The sequence below is a fragment of the Scomber scombrus genome, chromosome 7, assembly GCF_963691925.1.
Source record: "Scomber scombrus chromosome 7, fScoSco1.1, whole genome shotgun sequence".
Taxonomy (NCBI): domain Eukaryota; kingdom Metazoa; phylum Chordata; class Actinopteri; order Scombriformes; family Scombridae; genus Scomber; species Scomber scombrus.
The window spans coordinates 17,772,995-17,795,198 of record NC_084976.1 but is presented as its reverse complement, the minus strand read 5'-3'; the positions used below and the strand labels follow the sequence as shown (position 1 = coordinate 17,795,198).

The 22,204-nt window shown below is 40.2% G+C and overlaps 4 protein-coding genes across 6 annotated transcripts in view; 3 read left to right on the top strand and 1 right to left on the bottom strand.

The window, feature by feature from the left end:
* slc50a1 (solute carrier family 50 member 1) overlaps positions 1-22,204 on the bottom strand; it is a 390,175-nt gene that overhangs the window by 216,212 nt on the left and 151,759 nt on the right. The gene's annotated exons all lie outside the window — the stretch shown is intronic.
* pbxip1b (pre-B-cell leukemia homeobox interacting protein 1b) lies at positions 90-9,563 on the top strand. 3 transcript variants are annotated; one of them, XM_062423381.1, is made up of 11 exons: positions 90-158; positions 2,329-2,405; positions 2,849-2,924; positions 3,227-3,297; positions 3,804-4,215; positions 4,769-5,014; positions 5,194-5,217; positions 5,899-5,951; positions 6,258-6,371; positions 6,582-6,672; positions 7,007-9,563. In XM_062423381.1, the coding sequence occupies exons 2-11, from the start codon at positions 2,355-2,357 to the stop codon at positions 8,566-8,568; spliced, it is 2,700 nt and encodes an 899-aa protein (XP_062279365.1). In that variant the 5' UTR covers positions 90-158; positions 2,329-2,354; the 3' UTR covers positions 8,569-9,563. The 3 variants fall into 3 exon arrangements, with proteins under 3 accessions (XP_062279365.1, XP_062279363.1, XP_062279364.1); XM_062423379.1 differs by having other exon boundaries at positions 6,582-6,816; XM_062423380.1 differs by lacking the exon at positions 5,194-5,217 and having other exon boundaries at positions 6,582-6,816.
* On the top strand, positions 11,434-14,174 carry LOC133984127 (protein S100-A11-like). The gene is made up of 2 exons (XM_062423406.1): positions 11,434-11,562; positions 14,040-14,174. The coding sequence occupies exons 1-2, from the start codon at positions 11,434-11,436 to the stop codon at positions 14,172-14,174; spliced, it is 264 nt and encodes an 87-aa protein (XP_062279390.1).
* Positions 15,012-20,761, top strand: si:ch211-105c13.3 (uncharacterized protein LOC325758 homolog). Its single transcript, XM_062422911.1, has 3 exons — positions 15,012-15,178; positions 19,968-20,089; positions 20,258-20,761. The coding sequence occupies exons 2-3, from the start codon at positions 19,970-19,972 to the stop codon at positions 20,411-20,413; spliced, it is 276 nt and encodes a 91-aa protein (XP_062278895.1). The 5' UTR covers positions 15,012-15,178; positions 19,968-19,969; the 3' UTR covers positions 20,414-20,761.

Genomic DNA, 22,204 nt, shown 5'->3' with positions numbered 1-22,204 from the left:
AGGACGAGGCGGGACATGAGCGACTCTTGTCTGTGATTGGACGGCAGCCGCGTGGATCATGTAAGTTCAGGAGGCATGTTCTTCTCATAGTTCTGAAGTTGGATGAAGAGACAAGTGTATCTGTGACAGTCTGTTGGGTCCGAAGTAAAGCGACCAAGGTAAGATTGACCTGAATTTGGATATAACGTTGCAAGTGTTTTTATTACAAAGGAACAACATTATATTTTGATCACAGTTCATTTCCACATAGCCTGTCTAACGTCGTTTGACTCTCTCTTTCCTGGTTTCTCGACTGTGACTGTTGAAGCAACTAACCTTTAAAAGTTTACATTTTATGTGGCTAATGTTAACAAGCTAAGTTTAATAACTCATCTCCCTCATACTGGCCACTAACAGGTTTAAAAATGACGTTCGTGAGTTTAACTGTGTACTAAGTTTTGTTTTCCTTTTAGTTCATCGCCATATGACATTTCCTGTTAAATACGTCAGACTGTTTAACTCAGAGTCATCTGTGTACATAGTATAATCGTGTAAACCGCGATTTTTTCCTGTTAGGCTGTGTATGTTGGTAGTTATGGTGCTTGTTTTGACAGCACAACATTGCTATCCTAGTGGCTCGTACTTGCATTTTAGTCCTCCTGACCTTTTTTGGTCATTCTTCCCATGCAGAGACCAAGATAAAAAAAGATTAGGCCCATAGCTGTAAATATATGGCTTTATTTTGTTAAGAAAAAAAGCGTGATACATGAATAACACGGATGGCAGTTATTGTATATTAAGGTATGTGATATAACTCAGCCATCCAATGCGAGATGCACATAGATTGCACATAGACTCATAAAGAGATTAAGACCTGACTGCAAGGCATTGAAAATATTTTTTCTCTGTTAAAAGCTGCAATCTCTGTGGTGCTTTATACAAATTTCTTTTAAAAACTGTCCTCAGAACACACGCTTGCTCTGTTGTGTTCCCCATGGCCATCCTCTGCATCTCTAGTCAATCTCATGGCAGCTATATTTAGCTGATATCTATTTAAGCCATTCCACTATATCCTCCACAATGTTCCTTGGGCCCTAGGCTAGATTCAGTAGACTTCTCTTGGGAGGCACTCGATTAGGAGACCTAAATTGCAGAGCAGGAAGAGAATTGAATTTGAGGAGTGAAGTGTGTCATTACCTAGACAGTGTGGCGTTAAAGTAAGTGGTTGGCTTATTCTGCATTTACTGAAGAAAGCTAAACTAAACATAATACATAATCTAAATATCATCCTCAGCTGTTTGAAAGAAAAGGCTGTAAAGCTGTAATACCTTACACTTGACCAGGTGATAGAGGGAAATTGAAATATCAGATTGTGTTTCTGCTTGAGTGATCCAGGTCTAAAAGGGGTTTTGTTGGCCAGATACCACGGAAGTACAATAAGGATAAACTGCCACCAAATGTTTATCTTACCTTGAAATTTGAAACCACTTAGTCGTTACTTACTAAGAAGGTACAGTAAATATCTGTTAACAGAACAGCAGCTTTGTAATGGACAGCCCATTCTGTTGTTTGTATCTCTAGAAAAGTGCTGGCCTTAGTTACCCGAGACTCTGCCAAAACATTTTCCAGCTAGTCAAAAGCCAGGGTGACCAAAAGGCCCACAACACACATAAACTACTAATGAAGAACTGAATGCTCCCAGGGAATTGGACTTCCTGCACTCTTTCTCTCTCTCTCTCTCTCTCTCTCTCTCTCTCTCTCTCTCTCTCTCTCTCTCTCTCTCTCTCTCTCTCTCTCTCTCTCTCTCTCTCTCTCTCTCTCTCTCTCTCTCTCTCTCTCTCTCTCTCTCACACAGTTACAGTAGGTCCTTTATTGGCAGAATGACCAAGGCATGCATTCAAATCCTGTGCATATGTAAACAAAAGGGATGTAAATTTTTTTGAACCTGCAATACACAAACTGTCACCCTATTTGTGGACTAGTGTCAGGACTCTAAATTATATACCTCTAAAATGTGCTTGCAGCCCTTTCAGTAGGTGCATTTTTACTCTGCCAAAAACGTTTTCTGTCCACTCTGTTTTTAAGGTCAATGATTGATCTTGTTGCAGAATCAAACAGGCTTAGGTACAGATATTATGAAGACTTACAATGAGGATTTCTAATTGATGCTCATCAGTTTCATTTGATTTCTTCACAGTGCTCCATCGACAACTACATACATCATATATTCAACACTGTATCAACTTTGAATCTTCATGATGTTATGCATGTTTCTTCCATCACATCTATCTCTGTTAACTAACTGTTATTTACATGTAATCTGTTGTGCATGTTCTTCTTGTGTTGTAGGAGACAGATAAAGCCTCTAGGGGGCCATGTCTGGCAGCAGCAGTACTAACAACAGCTGGACAATCCTCACTCCTGAGGTATTGCCACTTTGAAAAGACAATCTGAATATGCGGAGTCGCTGTGTGCATGACCTCAATGAAAATACATTATTTTTAAAAAGAAAACTCCTTGTCCCACTTGAGTTTTCTTTTGGGTCACCCAAATATGAATTAGGTTTCTGTAATAAGACTGCCAATGTTTCTTTTCTTTTTTCCCCAGTTTTAACTATTATTCAGAAAGCCAAACTGGCTTTAGAAATCTTCAGCGCTGGCCTGAGGGCTAGTTAGACAGACACGCTGACTGGTTTGCTCAGTGGCACTTTGGCAGTGGCTGTTGTGGAAAAAAGAGCTTAGTAATTTCTGATGTTCAGTTTCAATCAAGAGACAAATTGTCAGACGAGCCTGCATTTCTCCATTGAGGGTATGTCCGTGGTATTAATGCCTGTGTGTTTGATTACATGCTGTGTGTGTTTTTTTACCAGGAGACTGCTGCTGAAACCCTGAGGCCTTTGGCAGAAGGGACAGAGCACCATGAGGAAACCCATACATCTACAGCAGGTGGTTTTATATTTGACGACTGTGACTTGCATGACACAGGAAAACTACATTTCTAACACACAAGCCTAATATAATTCTCACTTTCCTACTTTTGCTTCTTTGCCTCTGTGATAATTGTTTAAATGAAATAAAAGAAGTGAAATGTATGTATAGTGCATCATTACTCATTATCATTCTGCACATGCACACTGGTGACAGGTGTCCCAACTCAGTGTTGCTCCATTTCAAGGAGGCACAACTGAAAAATGTTGTGCTCTAAATGACTCCCCACTCTGCTCCTGTGTCTGTGTTTGATGAGCCAGGCAGTGGGGCAAACAAGCAGCCTGCAGAGGATACAGCGCCTGCAGAGGGACTCTCTGTGGAGGAACACCTGGTAAGACAGCAGTATGTTCTATCATGTAATAGCACTATTTGTTATACATCTCCGCTGAATATGTATCCAATGAATGCTTTCTAACAGTTCGTATTCTCTGATTAAACCATTGTTTGACTGAATACTCATTTCTGAATTGCAGCATGATGTACATTGAAACAATTTATCATAGCCACAGGAAATACATGATTCTGAAAGGCCAAAGGGTGTATTGTGTGGTTAACACATCCCTGATGTAACCACATTATCACACATTCAATTTAGCACTCTTATATAGGAAGTGACTCATTTCAGCTGTTACTAAGCTACTGCTTCTTGGCAGAGTCTTGCTGATAATTTGTATAATGTTTGTGTTTGATAGTGACAAAAGGCAAAAACATAAAATAGTGCAAATGTTAAATTTCTACTTTCTACTCAAAGAGCAAAAATGCTAAAATATAGGGTTATCTAAAACCTTTCACTGGCAATAATCTCAGGAATTGTATTTTCCTTATTGCAATACTCAGGTATCAGAAGAGAAAAAAGGAGAGCCAAGTGAAATCTCCAGCACAAATCACCATGCTGACGTGCCCATCACTATCACTGATGCCCCCGTACCCTCCTCTCTGGAAGTCTCGAGCAGCTCCTTCCCTGGCGGTGATGCACTCATCCAGTCAGAGGGCCTAGCTGAGGGCATGGCACAGTCCACCCCAGACCCTGATTCATTCTCTGACTCCTACACCCACATAAGTCCCTCCCCTGAGGAGCCCCCAGCCTCACTGCTGAGCACAGAAACTCTGGGAGGGATTGAGTTTACACAGGAAAAAGAGAGGCCGGCACAGGAAAGAGCGTTGCATCCGTTAAATGGGGAGGAGCTACAACGGGAAGGGGAGGAGTCAGGCCTGTCTCCAAGGACAACTGACTTAGGGAAACAGGCAGGTACGAACAGCAAGGCTGTGCAACTTTTGAGTCTGGTCTGGGTTAGTGTGTATTTCAACAAAATGTACTTTAAAGGGTCAAGTCACAATTACATAAAATTATATTCAGTTTAGCTTCAGTTTTTATTATGTGTGTGTTGTTAAATTCATTGCAATATTCATATTCTGTCTTTGGAAACTAAGCCAGATACTGTTTGTGGTTGAAGTGTATTTAGTAGACCAGCTGGTTATGGACTTGTTCAGTATCTGGGCCAGGAGGTTGTCTGGAGAGGCAATGGTTGGTATGAGGAAGGGAGCATGATGTGACAGAGAAACCTTAAGTTGTGTAACACCCTGCAGAAGTAAATTGGGTTCAGAGGGACTGGGACCTGGGAAGTTTTTTTGCAGTCAGGTGTATTTGGACTGCAACTCTTTGTCTCACTACAGCATTAAAAAATGAGCCTTCTTTTGCTCTGTTGTGCATTTTTTGCCAAACAGAATTGAGTGTCAGTGAGTTTCTATACAAGGTCCATTTTTAACAACTTATTTCATACTGTTTCCTACCTTTGCTTCAGACTCCCCAAGGGAATCAGAGGTGGGGGATGAGAGGGCAGAGAAAACGGGAGAGGAGGGAGAGCCAGAGGTGAGGAGAAGGAGGTCTCTTTTGGCAGCTCTGGAGCGGATTGGAAGAGCGGAGGAGGAAGAAGAGGCAGAGGAAGAATTTCAGCTACCACAGCGAGACGAAGAGAGTGGGTTCTCTGTGAACAAGTGCATCCTGGGTGCCATCATTCTGGTAGGCCTCGGGACCATCTTTTTCTCAGGTAGGCATCACCATCATCATGTTAGCTATTAGGAGGGTAGTTCAGTTTTGGCTGTAGCTGCGTTAATGTTATTTTAGATACATTTTAAGATGGTATAGGTTAAATATAGGAAGGTTATGAACTACTAGCAGTGGACAAGATGAAGGGTGCTCTGAGACTGAGGTGTATTGTACCTGCAGGTGTCTTCATGGACCTGGATGAGGGTAGGTTGTGTGTGTGTGTGTGTGTGTGTGTGTGTGTGTGTGTGTGTGTGTGTGTGTGTGTGTGTGTGTGTGTGTGTGTGTGTGTGTGTGTGTGTGTGTGTGTGTGTGTGTGTGTGTGTGTGTGTGTGTGTGTGTGTGTGTGTGTGTGTGTGTGGACGAATGAATGAGTGCTTTCTTTGCCACAGCATGTGTTTGTATGTGTGAATGTGCATGCAGAAAAAATTCTGTTTTTGCAATTGACAATTACATTTTAAAAGCACTGCACGCTTTTAAACTCGAGCAAGGGAAAAGGTGATATCTGCACTTTTGCAATGAGGCTTGCAGAATTTGTTGCTGTTAAATGAAAACCTTCCAAATCAACACAATATAAACCAGTAATTTTTAGCGTGACAAGAATGCCTTTTTACTCTGATATTTAGGTTTTTATGAATGTTCATCAGCATGATTTGCAATAACATAGAGGATAAGTAAAAGTTAAAACTGAAAATGAGCAAATTAGAGATACAAGGTTTTCAACCAGCAATTAAAAGTATATACAATATATGCTCTCATTCTGCTGAGGAATTAAAACTTGACTGTAAAAGCCTTGCTGGTTGTTTGGGAAGGAGCCAAAGCTTTTGCTTGTGTTTTCTGATGGTGTATTATGCACATGGAAATTAAGCTTTGCATAATAATTTGCAGAGAGTGACTATAACACAAGGGAGCTGAAAGATCCAGATGTACTAGGAAAACAGGTCAGTCTGATGTTAATTTGTCACTCCTTTTTTCTCTCTTTGTTCTGTCTGTGATTTCTCTAGTCTAAATTTTATTCATTATACATACTACTTTGTGTAACCACTTTTCAGTGCAATGAGCACCACATCCATTTTTAGTTTGACATTCTCAGTAGGCAACATTACTTCAATTACTATAAATGTGTCAGACATTTCACTTCTCAATGTAACCCCATCTGACTTATTATCTGACTTATTATATGAATTATTGTGAGAAGTCGTGAAATCTTTTGAAACTCATGGTGTTGTCATGTCCAATTTTGACAGGAGTGGCTTAATCCAGAGGTTCCTCCACCCCCAGCAGATGCTGACGGTACAGATCTTCTAAATAAGATAGCCGACGAAAACCAGCACATTTCTGCGCTACATGACCAACTTCAGGTGTGACTCTATTCTATCTCTCCTCTGTGTTTGTGTGTGTGTCTGTGTGTGTGACTGTGCGCGCTGACACAAACCCACCTGACCCTCTGCATCATTAGTGAACCAGTCCTGTGTTATCATTGTTCAGTGTGTCATACATATATATATGAATGTGTTACTGAGTGTGTAATATTCTCATAGGATCGCCTTTTTCTTTTCTTTTTTCAACAGGCACAGAAAGAAGAGCTAAAAGTAGCCAAGGGACAGGCAGCAGAGGGGGCAGCGGAGCGGCTGCAGAGGGAGGAGGTGGAGAAGGAAAACAGTAGGTTGAAGAAAGAGATTGCATCTCTCCCTGTCCTTCAAAAAGAGAACGAGAGGATGAAGAGAGAGCTGGAGTCTGTCTCGTCCCTACAGAAAGAACTAGACACTCTGAGATCCACTCTGACTGAAATAAAACTCTCATCAGGTACAAAGGGACAGGGGGAGGAGGTAGGGAGGGGACGTGGAGGAGGGAAAAGGGTGTAGGATAATAGTTGTTAGATAGTAAAGGACAGGCTGAATATTTCTTTCTTTTTTCTTACTTTTCTCTTCTTCTCGCTTGAATGCTCACTTTTCATCTTTGTAGTTGTTGTAACTCTTTCTCTTTCCTTCAGCAGCCAGTGAAGCAGCCAAGATGCCTGTGAAGCCTACTGCATCGCCCCCCAGTGGTCAGCCAGAGGACAGCAAACCGGTCACAGCTGGATCCACTGAGAGACACCCCAGGAAACCACTAGATGAGCAAAGGCCTGATAAGAAGATAGATTGGAAGAAGGACAAACATGACATGGGCGAGAAGAAAGAGTGGAAAGAGAAAGAAAAATCTGAATGGAAAGAAGGAGAGAAAAAGAAGAGCAAAGATGGGGGTAAAACAGAATGGAAGCAGAAGGAGGTGAAAAAGGCGAAACATGAGCAAGTAAAATTTGACAAGGAGAAAGAAATGGAAGGTAAGCAAAAGAAGCACAGTGATGACAAACAAAGGAAGGAGAAAGACTGGAAGAAAGAAAAGGCAAGCAGAGGGGATGAAGGAAAACCATGGAAGGATAGGGAAGGGAAGAAAGAAAGGACAGAAAAGAGTGAAAGAAAAGAACTGAAGGGAGAGAAAGACTGGAAAAAGCCAAAGTATGAGAAACAGAGTGAGGGTAAGCAATGGAGGGGGAAAGAGGACAACAAAGATTGGAAGGGAGGAAAAGAACATGGAGAGAGACACAAGGGCAAGGAGGAGTGGAAGGGAGAGAAGGAGTGGATGAAATCAAAAGATGGCTTTAAGGAAAGTGGCAAAGACAAGTGGGAGAAAAAAGATTGGAAAGAGAAAGGAGAGAGGAAGGAGTGGAAGAACAAAAATGGCAAAGATCATGGTAAAGAAGAGAAAAGAAAGGGTGAAAGGAAACAGTGGGAAACTAGCGAAAATCATGGTAAAGGGAAGGGGAAGAATGAGAGGAAACAGTGGGGTGAGAGCCATGGAAAGACAAAAAATGGTAAAGATGATAAGGACTGGAAGAAGACGGATGAGTGGAAGCAGTTGGAAAAGAAAAAAGAGGAGTGGAAGAGAGGAGAACAGAAAGAGAAAAAGCAGTACGGAGAGTGGAAAAAGGACAAATCCAGCTTCTACAAAAACAAAGACGAGCACAAGCCTACCAGTAATCACCACCACCATGAGGAGCATCTGTGGAGTGACAAGAAGCACCCTCATACACACCACCACCCCTCCCTTGATCAACCTGAGTACTGGGTACAGCAAAGAGACCGCCTCCAGCATAGCCCTAAACTTCCACAGCAATGTAACTCACTGGAGACCTGTGCCCAGGCAGAGGGGCTGCTCCCTGTCCCTTTACCCGAGTTCGAGGCCATCCTCCAAACATATCTAGCCAAGGCAGAAAAGGCCGGTGTGGATTCCTCCAAAAGAGAAGAGCTCAAAAAGCTAGCCACAGAGTTCTTCAAGGACGAGGTCTTCGTTCATAACCAGATGAGCTTTCAAGATTTCGTCCAAGATGTGGGCGATATTTTAGAAGACATGGTGGATGCGGATGAGGACAGTGAAGAAGAGGATAGTGCCATAGAGGAAGAAATGGAGCAGTTTGAAAGAGAAGTCATGAAAAAGTTTTCAGTGCCAGGAGCTGGAGGGAAAGAGGAGAAAATGAAAGGGGAGTGGAAGAAGGAAAGTGGCCGAGCACGTGGCTGAAGAAGTGATAGAATTGATGGATCTGTCACATGAAGCTTAAGAGGAGTCATTACAGATGATGGGTTATTCAAAGGGAACACTTAATAATGGACCACAAATGCTTACAAGTACGCATTTATCATGCTGTCATCGTTTTTAAAGGATCTTATTTTTGCCCCTTCCCTATGTTGTCCAAGAGATTCAACTTAAAATTTCATTTCAGTGACATTATACTTGTTAGATTTTGTTGAATGTTATTCTGTTTTATTTCTGACTCTCACCTCCAGAATATATAATATAAAGTCTTATTCACACACTGCATCTCTTATTCAAACACTGTTGAAGTCTGTTCACTGGTCAGGCAGGCTCCTACGCTATGCCATCTTAGTGTGTTGATTGCTTTATTCTGACTGATAATGTCAGATGATCTTCAAGTCATTAATAAACAGCTTTTTATGAATTGGGGGGCATACAGTAAACTGTTGAAAAAACTGCTGAATATTTTATGTGAAATCAGAAGTCATTGAAATCATTGGGTTTTTTTCTTTTGAATGAATGTACATATTTCATTAAACACATTTGTTTAAAGAACTATGCTAAAATGCAGAAATATATAGTTAACTTATTTTATAGTCTGGCATAATATAGTTTAAAAAACCGATTGGTTGGCACATAAAATATTGACATGTTAAGCATGTATGTTTCTTTTCAGGTACACAACTCTGCACTAAAATGTCCTTAATTATTGTTTAAGTTGTATGAATGTAGCATTTGTTTATATTGATTAAGCGGGCTATGGAACTGGCAAAATAGTTTGCAAAATAAAGCATGTTTTCTTTTCTGTTTACCTGCTAACTTATGAAATGTTGTTGATTCAAAGGCCTGTAGCCACATTAAGGTTGTTTTTCAGAGGGTAACAACACAGAACCACGTACTTTGTTTGTAAGGATGTTCATATTTGCACCTACTATTTTCGTAAGAGCAGTACAATAAATTTGATGCATCCATGTGATGAAAAAACATGTATTTTGTATTATTTTTCCGCTCTTGTTAAATCGACCTCTTCAAAGACAAACATCTACTCATTTTATCACAATCAGTGATTTCAAGTTGTTTTTCATGCGCCACCTGAATTTGGTTTCACAAGTCCTATTAAATCTTCAAGGGTGGATGTGAAGGTGAGATATTTGGCTTTATTGAATATTAATAATTATTTTATGGTTATTTGAACAATTACGTTGACTTGAAAAGTTGGTGGACTCTAAAAAGTTTTATATACAAACATGAATGAACACAGCAGTTATCCATTGATGTGTGTGGCACTGCAAAAGAATGAACTGTCCGTGGACCTTGAAATGTCTTCCTGCTTGATGTTAACTTCATTCTCTTTCAGTCCACAGGGATACTGTTTCTGCTGTACATTCCTTTTATAATCTGTGTATGTGGATGTTTGAAGTAACATTTAATCTGCAGTTAGAGCGGATGAAGAGGGAGATGAAATTGACCATGATGACTTCATGTCATTCAGTCACTGTGAGTCTGTATTTTCAGTCAATCATTACCTCATTTGTGACTGAAACTGGAGCATTATTCTGGTTCACTGTTGCATTTTTTTTACATGAACACTGTCAATATAGATGTTATTTAAGAGACAGTTTTATCCCAGATCTATGTTATCTAAGTTAAATAACAGTGGTTCTCTGTGAGAAACTGACACTTCATAACACCTTCTATTTCACTTTCACCTCAAAATATTGTAAAACCGCTGCACTGTAGTATCAGTGATAATATAATACATCTGTGCTCCCAGCTCTGTGGTAAGGCAAGTTTCATGGAGGTATACATTCCCTAAGATATACTTATTTGTAATGAATAACTATCTAGTAAAGTCTGACTCATTGTAAAGAGACACTGCATCAGCCGTGTGGTCTATTTATTTTTAACAGCAATCTCCTTCCTCAATGATGGCTGAGGGAATGGAAGGAGGAGAACTGCAGGCTGCTGTTTCAGGTGTATGGGGTTATGTGTGTGTGTGCGTGTGGGTGTTGTACAGCTGAGACAAGAAAACTAGGTGTGGGGATATTTGGATGATAAAGCCATTGTGCTTGTTAGCACTAACAGCCTTCCTAATATGCCAACTGTGCACATCTTGTCAGAGCTTTGGCTTAAATACTACACTGTCTGAAATAAAACCCAAGTGCCTCATTCTCAAAAGTTTCTGCCACACAGACTGTACAATTATACTTGATTTACTGCTTTCATTTTGCTCTCGTCCACATTTTCACACTCATAGAAACCAATGGAAAAATGTAAGACCATTGCCCATGCATTGGCATGCACTAGGCAAAACATTAAGCTATTTGTTAATATATACTGTAATATGTTTAACCCATCTTAACTCAGGTTGTCCGTCTCAGTTAGTCTGTTTTTTTTTCCTGAATGAGGTGATTCACCCAGTAATCCATAACTCCTGCCACAGATTGGTCAACAGCTTAACTTGCATCTGAAAATGCAATCACATCATGGAAAAAGGCCAGTGGTGTTTGGGAAACATGGTTTACACTTTCACTAGTTGCAATGAATATTGTGCAGAAACCACAAGCTGTAAATATATAAAGAGAAATTAGTGAATGATTTATTGGAGGGAGAGGTGGGCTATATAGAGCAGTGAAGACTTGTGTCCTCACAATTTTCCGTCTTTACAGACATAACTGAGCTGGTGAGTCTTTGATTTGTATTTCCAGATCAAACTCTAGTCAAACTTGCTACTGTTTCAATTCTGTCATTGAACTTAATTCACTGACATTATCATCAACAGCATTTCTCATTTTTATCTTTCCTGAAATATTTTTGCCAAGTTTATGTCTATCTGTCTGTCAGATTGTGATGGAGTCTGCCATTGGCATGCTGGTGTCCCAGTTCAAGAAGTATGCTGGCAGTGATGGTTCCTCTGACACACTGAGCAAAGACGAGTTCTGCAGATTGGTCGCATCAGAGCTCCCCAACTTTGTTAAGGTAAGGATTAATCATTTGAATTGAATTACATTTTTCTTTTTGTCAGTAAAGCCAATGAAAACACAAAAACCAACAATTTAATGATCCTACTGATTAGTACTTGCTTGTGTAGCCAAAGCCTGATAAGGCTAATTCTGTGTCATAGACCTGTGTGTGTGACTTGCTCCTTTGTAATGAAGAACATGGGAAACTTTTTTTTTTTGAGTCAATACACTTCATCATCCTGCTGCCATAAATACTTTCTAGACCATCTAATCTGCAGCTGAAAATAGTCCCTGACAAATGCACTATTCACCTCTTTTTGAGTAACTTTTGCTAAAAAAAAAAAAAAAGGGTACACAGCTGTTTTAGGATGTCGTTAATGCATGTAACATTTTACATAGAAGCATATGAGTTTTGGAACATTGGGAAGTATTGAAAGACAGCACATTGTTGATTTTGGTCTTTTCATGAGATTTGTTGACAATAACAAAAATATAACAATATTATAGGGTGACCATATTTTGATTTCCAAAAAAGAGGACACTCAGCCCGGCCACGAGATAGCCTACTTAAATGATACTCGCAGTTTACTCAAAGATTCCTTATAATTTTAATATATTTAAAGTGTATATGTATGGATAGAATATTTTGTTATATTACAAAATAATATCTCTCAAAGACAGAAATGCAGATAGGCTTCTCAGAGGTTACTTAACTTTCTTTATTATGCCTCAATTGTAAAATATATATATATATATATACATATAAAAATGTAAAATAAATGTAAAATCTCTGGATTAAAATAATGATAGAAATAATGTTTCTTCTGTGTTAGAAAAATCAACTTGTAAAATAATAGCTCTCTTTTCAAGTCTTAGTGGACAAATAAATAAATAAATAAATAATATGAAATAATGTTCTAAATAATACCTCTTCTCTATTAGAAAAACCTGTAGCTGTGGTGGTGTATCACAGTATGAAATGCCAACGCACCCTCCGCTGCATTTACAGCATCCTCTGTTTTTCCGGGTTTCACAAAGAACTCAGTCAACTTTGCTGAACTACTCTCACCTCGCACTGCTTTTTTATGTTTCTCTGTGTCCATATGAGCTGTGAGGTCCCTGGCACCTTTATTGGACACAGACACATATGTACCAGCTTCGCACACGGTGCACTCAGCCAGTCCCGACCGAGTCGGTAAACTGGGAATTTTTCGCAGTTCATCTGTGAACGTGCATTTGCGCTTTGGCATCTTGAACGCTTCAGCTGCACCGCCGGTGTCTGCTGCTTTCTTGTTGTGAGTTTTGGAGATCCGCCCACAGGGCAGCCTCTAGGGGATTACGTTACACACGCTAACCCAAACAATGACAACCGGGGTAGAGGGGGCACACACATATACACACATATACGCACATACACACACACACACAGAAGGAAAACCGGACATTATCATCAATTAATAAAAAAAACCCGGACGCCCCGGACGGGACGTAAAAAGTGGACATGTCCGGGGAAAAGAGGACGTTTGGTCAGCCTACAATATTATATCAACTGCCCATCTGTGGCTTTTTGATGTACTGTACTCACCTACCTTTTTCAAAGACGAGAGTTGGCTACAGTTATACGGTTACAGCACATTCAGAAAGATTTGCAATGCAAGTTTGCTCTGAACCTCTATGTTTGCCAGCTGAAACGGCTTTCTCAGAAGGGCTGACTCATATTGAAACGGGTATCATCTGGAAGCCACATTGGCCCTTTTTTCACTTTGAACGTATAATTAACTGTCAGTCATACTCAGTACAAAACAGCTCAAAACAGCTACTGTCATGCTTTTACTGACCAATACTTGAAGTGAGTTAAGGAACAGTACTTCCTCGTAAGAAGAATATATTACTCTTTGAACTGACTCTGACCGTATGGAGGAAAAAGTTCAAAGTTACATCTGGGACAGGACAAAACTCTACATTTAATGTTTGTGTTTACATTTTCAAATGAAAGAATCTGTCAAAAAGAAAGAGCTGAGAAAGAGTTTAACTTAACACATTTCATGTATGTGTGGCCTCTGCTGTTGTTTTCTTTTTTTTCATTTGCTACTACTGCAAAGCTAATTGCCCCTCTGGAACAAATAAAGGTCTTGAACTTGAGTTGAGTTGCCTTGAGAGACCTCAAAGTTTGACTCTGGTCTTGTCCTCTTTTGGTTGTGTTGTGTGCACTCCTCAAGTTGAACCAGAGCACTGTGGCACAAAGTAGTAGTTACAAGGCTGCTTTTTTTCCAAGTGTGGAAAATTCCAACGTGTTTCTGTATGTATGAAGTTGAAATAATCAAAACAGCCACTAGATGGTGACAGAGCCAAAGATCCTTGTGCCAAGCCACCTCATCTGCATGAATTTGGTGTACGTGCCAGTGGTGTCAGCTTGCCTCCCATAGCAACTCACTGCCTGTGACTGTTGCTTTTTTTAGTATTTGATATATGTATCTTACTGTTTTCTTGCAGAATGCTGACGACCCCACTGTCACTGACCGGCTTATGAGCTCATTGGACAAGAATAATGATGGAGAGCTCAACTTCCTTGAGTTCTGGCAGCTGATTGGGCATCTTGCGAGCAACCATGGGGGATTCAGCCAATAGAGTGTCCTCAGATACTCTCATACAGTCGCATAGTTTATGTTAATGATATGTCTGTGTGCCTGTGACTGTTTGTGTGTGACAGTTTGACAAAAATGGGAATTCTGCCAATTGGAAAACGCCCCGAAATTGGTTTAAACTGCACAATGCTGTGTTTTTATCAGTAGTCTGCATTTTTTCTTTCCATCCCATTCTCTTCCCAGCAGCTGCCAAACTGGCACAAACACTGTCACAGGATACTATTCAACAACTTCAGCCATATTAGAACCAGACCTAACTGTGTCCCCAGACACAAGCACAATCAGCTGCTTGTGCTTACAGGTCCAAGAATGGAAATGTATTGTCTGAAAAGTGAGAATGTGTGTGTGTTAGCACTTTATATTCTTGGCTCCTCTATTTTTTTGGAAAACACACCTTTCCAGGACACAAACAGGCGTGGTGTTGGTGGAGTGAGATTCAATGTTTTAAGGTGGTAATAAAATCAAACGTTAACAAAAAAACAGGCCTTCATTGTCAGTTTGTTCAAAAAGTTTCCTATCTAGTGAACACTACTGTTTGCACAAGTAAAGTTTCAGGGTGTGGCATTAGCACATCTCTGTTGTGAAACTTTGAACACACGTATTTACACATGAGCGCATGCTTGTCTCTACATGTTGAGAGAGTATGTTAGGAAAAACCGATGAAATATTAAAGTATAAACAGACAGGCAATCAAACTGATAATATATGTTAAACCCTTTTATAAAGCCTATTTCAGTTTTCTTGAACAACGGAAATGTTGCTGAAAACTGTTGCTGTTGCTCAAGCTGCGCCTCTTTCCACATTCCTCCTCTCCCAGGCACACGCCCTATGGACAATGGAAAAAAAAGTTGGCTGGAGTCAGAAGTTAAATCACGGAAAAGATATGTGTAGCTGGTTAATCTAGCCCAAAGGCTGAGGAGGAGGATCATTGAGACAAGGAGCGCAGTTGCTGAAATTTCTTACCTTTTTTTGTTCCCTGATCTAACGGTAAGTCTGGTTCATTCTGATTGTAAACTTTGTGCTGTCTGGACTTTACACTGATGGGTCCAGACTCTTTTCTGGGCAAATTAGAAAATTGTCTGTTTAGTTTATTTCCTTCACTAAGTCATCAATTTTGTATCATTTGCGAGCGTCTCTGTTTTCACTACTCAACTTGGTGGCCATGGATCGAGTTCTCCTTCTTGGTAATCTAACCCCAATCCCTTTACACTTCCAGGGAAACCGGAATCCCGAGTCACGTTTACTTATTTATTTGCTGTGTGTTAGTCCTGCCTCTGCTCGCTCTACAAATTGTCAGGATTAGTTCAGGCTAAATGTAAATGTGGGGACGCGGGTAAGCCCCTGACATCTCCGTTACGCACGGCGCTGCAGTTTTGGCATATGCGCCGAGGCCGTGATCGCCCCGTTAAACAGACATACTGTGATCATTGTGGCGGCGGTCAGATTTGGCTCTGATCAAGTCTAAATTATTAACGTTATGATATGACTCCGGTAGCGGGACTCGAATGGCTTCATCCAGGTGTAGTTAATGGAGGAGAAATAGGGACCTGGGTGATGACAGGTAACATGCTCATCGAGGAAGTGAGTCAGTCAGTCACACCCGGTGCCAACAACACGAGCAGGGTGGAGCTGATTGGTCACCGGGGTTAATCAATGCCCATGAACGACCCGGTGCCAGCACCTCTGTGGTCCGTGGTCTGTCGGTCATAAACTTGACAGCCTGACATCAGATATAACATCGTTGGTCAGCCTGTTCCAGGTGGTGGGGTGGAGATGGGTGGAGAAGGGTGGGTTGGCGGGGTTGGGTGACTGTTATGTGACTAACCTGTAAACTGGTTTGTACTTGTCTTCTTGTTGCAACACTGACTGTAACGTCTCACCAACGTCTGAGCAATATTCATGTTTCATTTGATTAATTTGGGAAGTCCCACGCACATAAGTTCACATGTAGCCCATTCAGGTCATGGCACAAAATACATTTTATTTGCTTTTATTAAACCTCTATTTAACCAGGTTGGTCCCCCTTAGGTTTTAGCAGCATAAAACGTTGCAGACAGAGCATGATGAAAAGGAGACATACAGATAAAAAAATATGCTAAAACCAAACAAACAACAAATGACAGTATTGAGAAGGCTATGAATGAGGTAAGAACAGAGACATCAACTACAACATTTACCACATAATTTAGTCTTGAATTCTGCTACATAAAACACTCCTCAGTTTGACACATCATTTACATCATAAAATAACCACATTCAAAACTAGTTAATTAATTCTCATCCTGTGGATCGACAAAGAAGGTCTGAGATATGACACTGTATAGGACAGGAGAAAAACATAATCCTACTCAAATATATATACAATGTATATATTTTTCTTTTTTGAATGTTCCTTCAATCTTTGCTTTATCCCTTATGAATTACTGGATAGTCCTATCTCTCCAGGCCTCCAAAAGTAAGTGATGATGAGTCATAACTACACATTGTTTTGTTTTAAGGAGTCACAATCCCAAGTGGTCATGAACCACTTAATGTGTATACAGTGCCAAATTCCAGTAAAAAGCCACAAGAGAGTCAACATGCCACGAAAGGACCTGTAATGCAAATAAAACAACACACTGGGCTGAACACAAGCATTCATTACCCTTGAGTCACTGTAATCACTATCTCCACGCTCTGAATCTCAATGCAGCACATGTGCTCAAAAGCTGTAGTCTGATGTGCACTCAGCACACACACACACAAACACTCCAAGCCAGGCCGACTCTTGCTCTTATCGGACAAACCCTACTACATGTTCCTTTCTACCCATTTGTAATTCTGTGGCCTTGATGTCTCCAGTTCTGACCGAAGCCTTCTTGGTTTCATGTTCATCTCATTACACTCGGAAGGGACACTAAGGGATGGTGGCCTGTCAGGCGTTTTGATATATGGCATACACAGATAAAAACACACACACAGGCACTGGACTGCCTGCTGCTGTGCTGCTGTTGGTTGTGCAGACGGTGTTAAAGGAAGGTGTTGGAACAATTATAGTAACCCATTAAATAATAATGAACAGCATGCTGATGACAGATGCTCACTTGTTTGTAGGAAAAATGTGTGTGCGTGTGTGTTGTTGTGTTGGTATGAATGGGAGACATGAAACAGAATACCGGGTTGGGTGCCTGACCACGAGTGTGTTCTGCTCTCACTCACCCAGTAATTAGGTTAATGCAACAGAAGTTCTAATTGGCATTGCCCTTCTTTAGATGTGTGTGTGTGTGTGTGTGTGTGTGTGTGTGTGTGTGTGTGTGTGTGTGTGTGTGTGTGTGTGTGTGTGTGTGTCTTTCCTTCTATCTCTGGATGTCTCTGTCCCAGTGTAGATGCATAGTGTGATCACTGAGGTGTGACATCTGTGTCAGATGGGAGATTTTACCAGCTTCTACGGTTACTTAACAACATCACCCCAGGCACCCATCATCATTACCTGTCCCATGGCCTCCCCTGCCTCATGGTAGTTTCCCATACTCACTGGAAATCCTGCAGCAAGGCTTTGCTCCATGCTGCTGTAATACTTATCAACTCAAGTATTGGCAGCATTTGTTCATGCCTTTTGGAGGTTTTTTTTGAGAGCAGTTGCCTTGGAATTCTTGTTTGTTGAGACAACAAAAAGCTACAAGGGAGCAGAAACACAGAAACGCCCCTGGAGGCTGAATTTATTTCTTAACTTTCTAAGTCCCCCTCCACTCAAAAAAGGTTTGACACTATCATCACTTTCACCTGCTGCCCTGAGTTTAAGACATGAATGTACAAGCATGATTTTGTGACATCCCAACTAGTTTAAAAACCAGTTGTGGTAAAATATGCAGCTTAAGCAAGTGTGATGTTAAAACTTCAGTGCATACAGACACTCAGTGAAGCAGGAGCCATCTTGTGTCCATTTCTGAAATGAGAAATATTTGCATATTCATAGATTCTAGACCCCTGATGTTATTATTAAGAATGTTTACAAGGTAATTCAACATTTTTGTGGAAAAAACATATTTGGTTGATTCAAGAGTATTTTTTCAATGATTTAAAACTTGTGGAGGGCATTTTTAACTCAGCCTGTATGCACCAACATTATTCGTGTCCCAGTTCCACATGACATCGTTTGCATCATCTACTGTTTATTCAACCTATTGTACAAGAAATCAACACCTGTGTCCCAATGCCACACTGCATACCAATAACATACAGTACGTATTAAAATAAATACTAATTGTCTTGGTGTACTCTTTTTGAAGTTGTTCTGAAAGTCTGAAATCATGCAATCAAACTGTGTTTACTAGACTTCACAAACAGGATCTAAAAGGAATTTAATATTTCTTTGTTCCTTTTAAGTCTCCTGGAACTCTCTTGCCACCACCCACAATTTCTTTTAATTTTCTGCAGCTGTGTAAAGCCTCTGTTTTATTGTGATCGCTTTTTGCAAAAATACTTCTTTGTCACAGCAGACATTTTGACTTAGCACATGTGGTACTAATAACACACACATCATTTTCACTACTTTTATTATTTATAACTGTGATTTTTCTGCTGTAACATGTAAACAAGTTTTAGTATTCATACACTTTTCTGTGAATATATAACAAAATACAAACTTGTAGAATTGGCAAGAAGAAAGGCATGGTAAAATGCGACACGATTATTTATTTTATTTTAACATATTTGACATCTAATTAAAGGATTTTCTTCTTCTTCATGTCCTCCCTGCAACTGGAAATAAGTATTGAATGAAATGAACCAACAGACACACAACAAACTTAAACCTGCATGCCTCAAATGTTCCACCGAAGATTAACTTCACATGACTCTTAGATTCTCTCAACAAAAACTGCATTAGATGTTTGCATTCATGCTGGGTTAATTCATTGCTCCTTGCCTGACAAGCCAGGTGATGTTTTTCAGCTCATACTTGAGCACAGTATGCAGTGTATTCCTACAGTGTGTGTGAGGATGTGTGCTGCAGCAGACAGGCAGCAGGCAGTAATCTGAACCTGTGGCCTCCCGCTGGCTTCTGGGGATCAGATATCCACCGTCAGAGATCACGGCTCCCATTGTGTTTACCTCAGAGACTGCCCTCTTCTTCAGCCTTCCATCACTCCCTCTCTCGCTCTGTTTACCTCAAAAAGCCTCCAGGCCAGGTCCCTTCTTTGACCTCTTCTATGCTGACATCACCTGTGTGTCTCACGTTTCTCACATGTTTATGTTTAGGGGGCAAATGCAAACATGTCATATTCAAATGATATTTCAAGATGTGATTGTTTATCTCATTTTCATCACTGCATATTTATGACTTAAATAGCAATTAAGACAATTTTGCTTTGTGTATTACTATTATTTGCAGGACAGTACATGTTATTTCCCTATTTCGGTCATAGATTGAATTAGGTGAAATATTTTTGACATCATTCAATTTTAATACATTATAATATATATAATATGATGATTGCACGGATTTAATTATGAATCCCTTATCTCTATCAGTTGGTTTGGCACAAATATTCCAAGGTTATACTGTGCATTTCTCTTTTCTACAATCCAACAAAATGATGTATTAAACAACTGATATAACTGAAAATGTCATCCACCCAAGGCCAAGTTCAAATATATTTTCACATTTAATAAAATTCAACAGGACTGTACCTTAAGTCATGATGTCTGAGTGTCTAAGATATGGCCATATCTGTCCTTGCCACATCAAACACTCAGTTTTCTTTCTGCTTCTTGTCCTTGCCTCCTCTCTCTTTAGATATGGAGGCAGCCATTCAGACGGTGGTGACTACATTTCTCAGTTCTGCCAGAGGGAAAGAGAACTTAGATGGGAAAGCCTTTCAGAAAATGGTAAAGAAACAGCTTAGTGGCATCATGGAGGTGAGAAGCTACATAACTTTTTGCTGCTTTCCATAACCCTTCACTGTAGTGTGTGACACAAAACATCTATATTATAATGTGTTTTTTATTGTTTTGTAGACAGAAACCATATCATGACTTATAGTATTCCCTGTCCCTTTCTGTCTGTTCCCTTTGTGTTTTGTTCAGGACACAAACAGCTCCTCCGCCGTTAAGGAGATGCAGCAGGGACTGGATGAGAACAGCGACGGAAAAGTCAGCTTCCAGGAATACCTCACTCTGATTGGCTACGTGGCCAACTCCCTCAGTCAAAGCAAGAGTGGATCCAACGCAGCAGCATCATAGATGCTTCTCCCAACATGTAACCTGTGAAGTTTGGTGAATCAGCAAATTAACAGCCTTTTTTTCTGACTTGTTAAGTATCTTTTCTCATTCCCAAGTGTTTCAGACATCATGTATACATTTTCATCATCAGAACAGTCCATTATCATTTTCATTTAATTTCTCCATCTGTTTTAAAATGCTCTGAACACAAACCTAAATGTCTGTCCAGATCAACCTTTTATTCAATCGCACTATGTTGATCTCTACTTGCTGTCAAGGACACATTGAAGGACTCTGAGCTGGGCGTGTCTGTTTTATACTGATAATGCAAAGGATACTATTTTCAAAAATAATAAATGCTTTATATTAAAACCATATTGTGTGAAGTTTTTTGTTTGTATTTCATAATTTCAATTGCATTTGCATTTACATAAATTACTGAAATGACCTTTTAACCTCCATTAAGATGTTGGAAAACCCAGCAGAAATGCTATATTTATACAGTGGTTTCCCTGATGTGGTGTGACATTGTCCTACAGGCGTTGCTGATATGATACCCGCTCCTCCCATAGCTTCCAGCAACACTTGCTAAATTTAGCTGTGACATCCCTGACTGGTCAAACTCAGCAGCCTTTAGGTGCATCAACTATTGCAACCAGATCCTGACATACAGTATACGCTTCCTATTGTGCACCATCCTCCACTCTGCAACACTAGACACACAAACACACAAATATTGTGCACAAAGGAGTGCACACACACACTGTGTTACCCCACTCACTGACACAATAACTGCAGCAAAGACACACAAACAAGTAGATGCACTTACAATGATGGCAACTTCAAACATGCATTTCATGACATCTTGTAATGATGCAAGTGCTTTTGCATTAATGTTGATGTTTTTTGCTTCCGCAAGTATGATCCTAGTCTAGATCATTCATTCAAGTGTGCATGCTTAGATGTATTTCTGTCATTCATTTATGCTCCTCATTTTCTTTTCATGCCCTCAGGTTCTCACTGTATCCATTGTACTGCTTTAAGCCTGGTGGATATATGTCTGGAGCTAGTTTAAGTATGTTTGCCTGTTCCAATGCATCTGTAGTTGTTCAAAGGTTTTGGAGCTTGAGGTGTGAATGTGTGTGTGTGACAGTGTGCATGTCTGTGTGTGTGTTCATGCATTAGCATGTTCTCTTTTGTGTGTGTTTTGTATGGGGATTTCTCTGCATGGCTGCCAGGTGTGATGGCTCCATTCATTGGTGCTACAATAATCCCTCAGATACTCTATCAAGCATGAACCCCCCTCCACACACACACACACACACACACACACACACACACACACACACACACACACACACACACACACACACACACCCTTCCTCCAGTAAACGTCCTATCCCGACACTTTTTTGCTGCTAAAACCGGATACATTTGGAGGGTTATCAAGTTATTCATATTTGTCTTGGTAGACTTTTTTTGTTTTTTAGCATTCCCTACATGTCTGTGTTTTGACATGAAGTACAAAATGATTGCACAACAGGATAGCTGTAACGTAGTAAGTGATATGTCATTGTCAACGCACAACAGCTCATTGCACGCAGGAAATGCTGTTGGTCTGGTGTGAGTTGAGCTCATAAAAATATGAGTGTGGACAGACTAATTGTGTGTCTGGCTTTTCTCACCATTTACACTCAGTATCAAGGGAGTAACTCAACATCTACTGTATGAATACTGACATCTAAGAATAAAAAGACCACACCAAGTATACAAGTTGTGGTGTGGATTGTTGTCATATTAAGGCTATTCAAT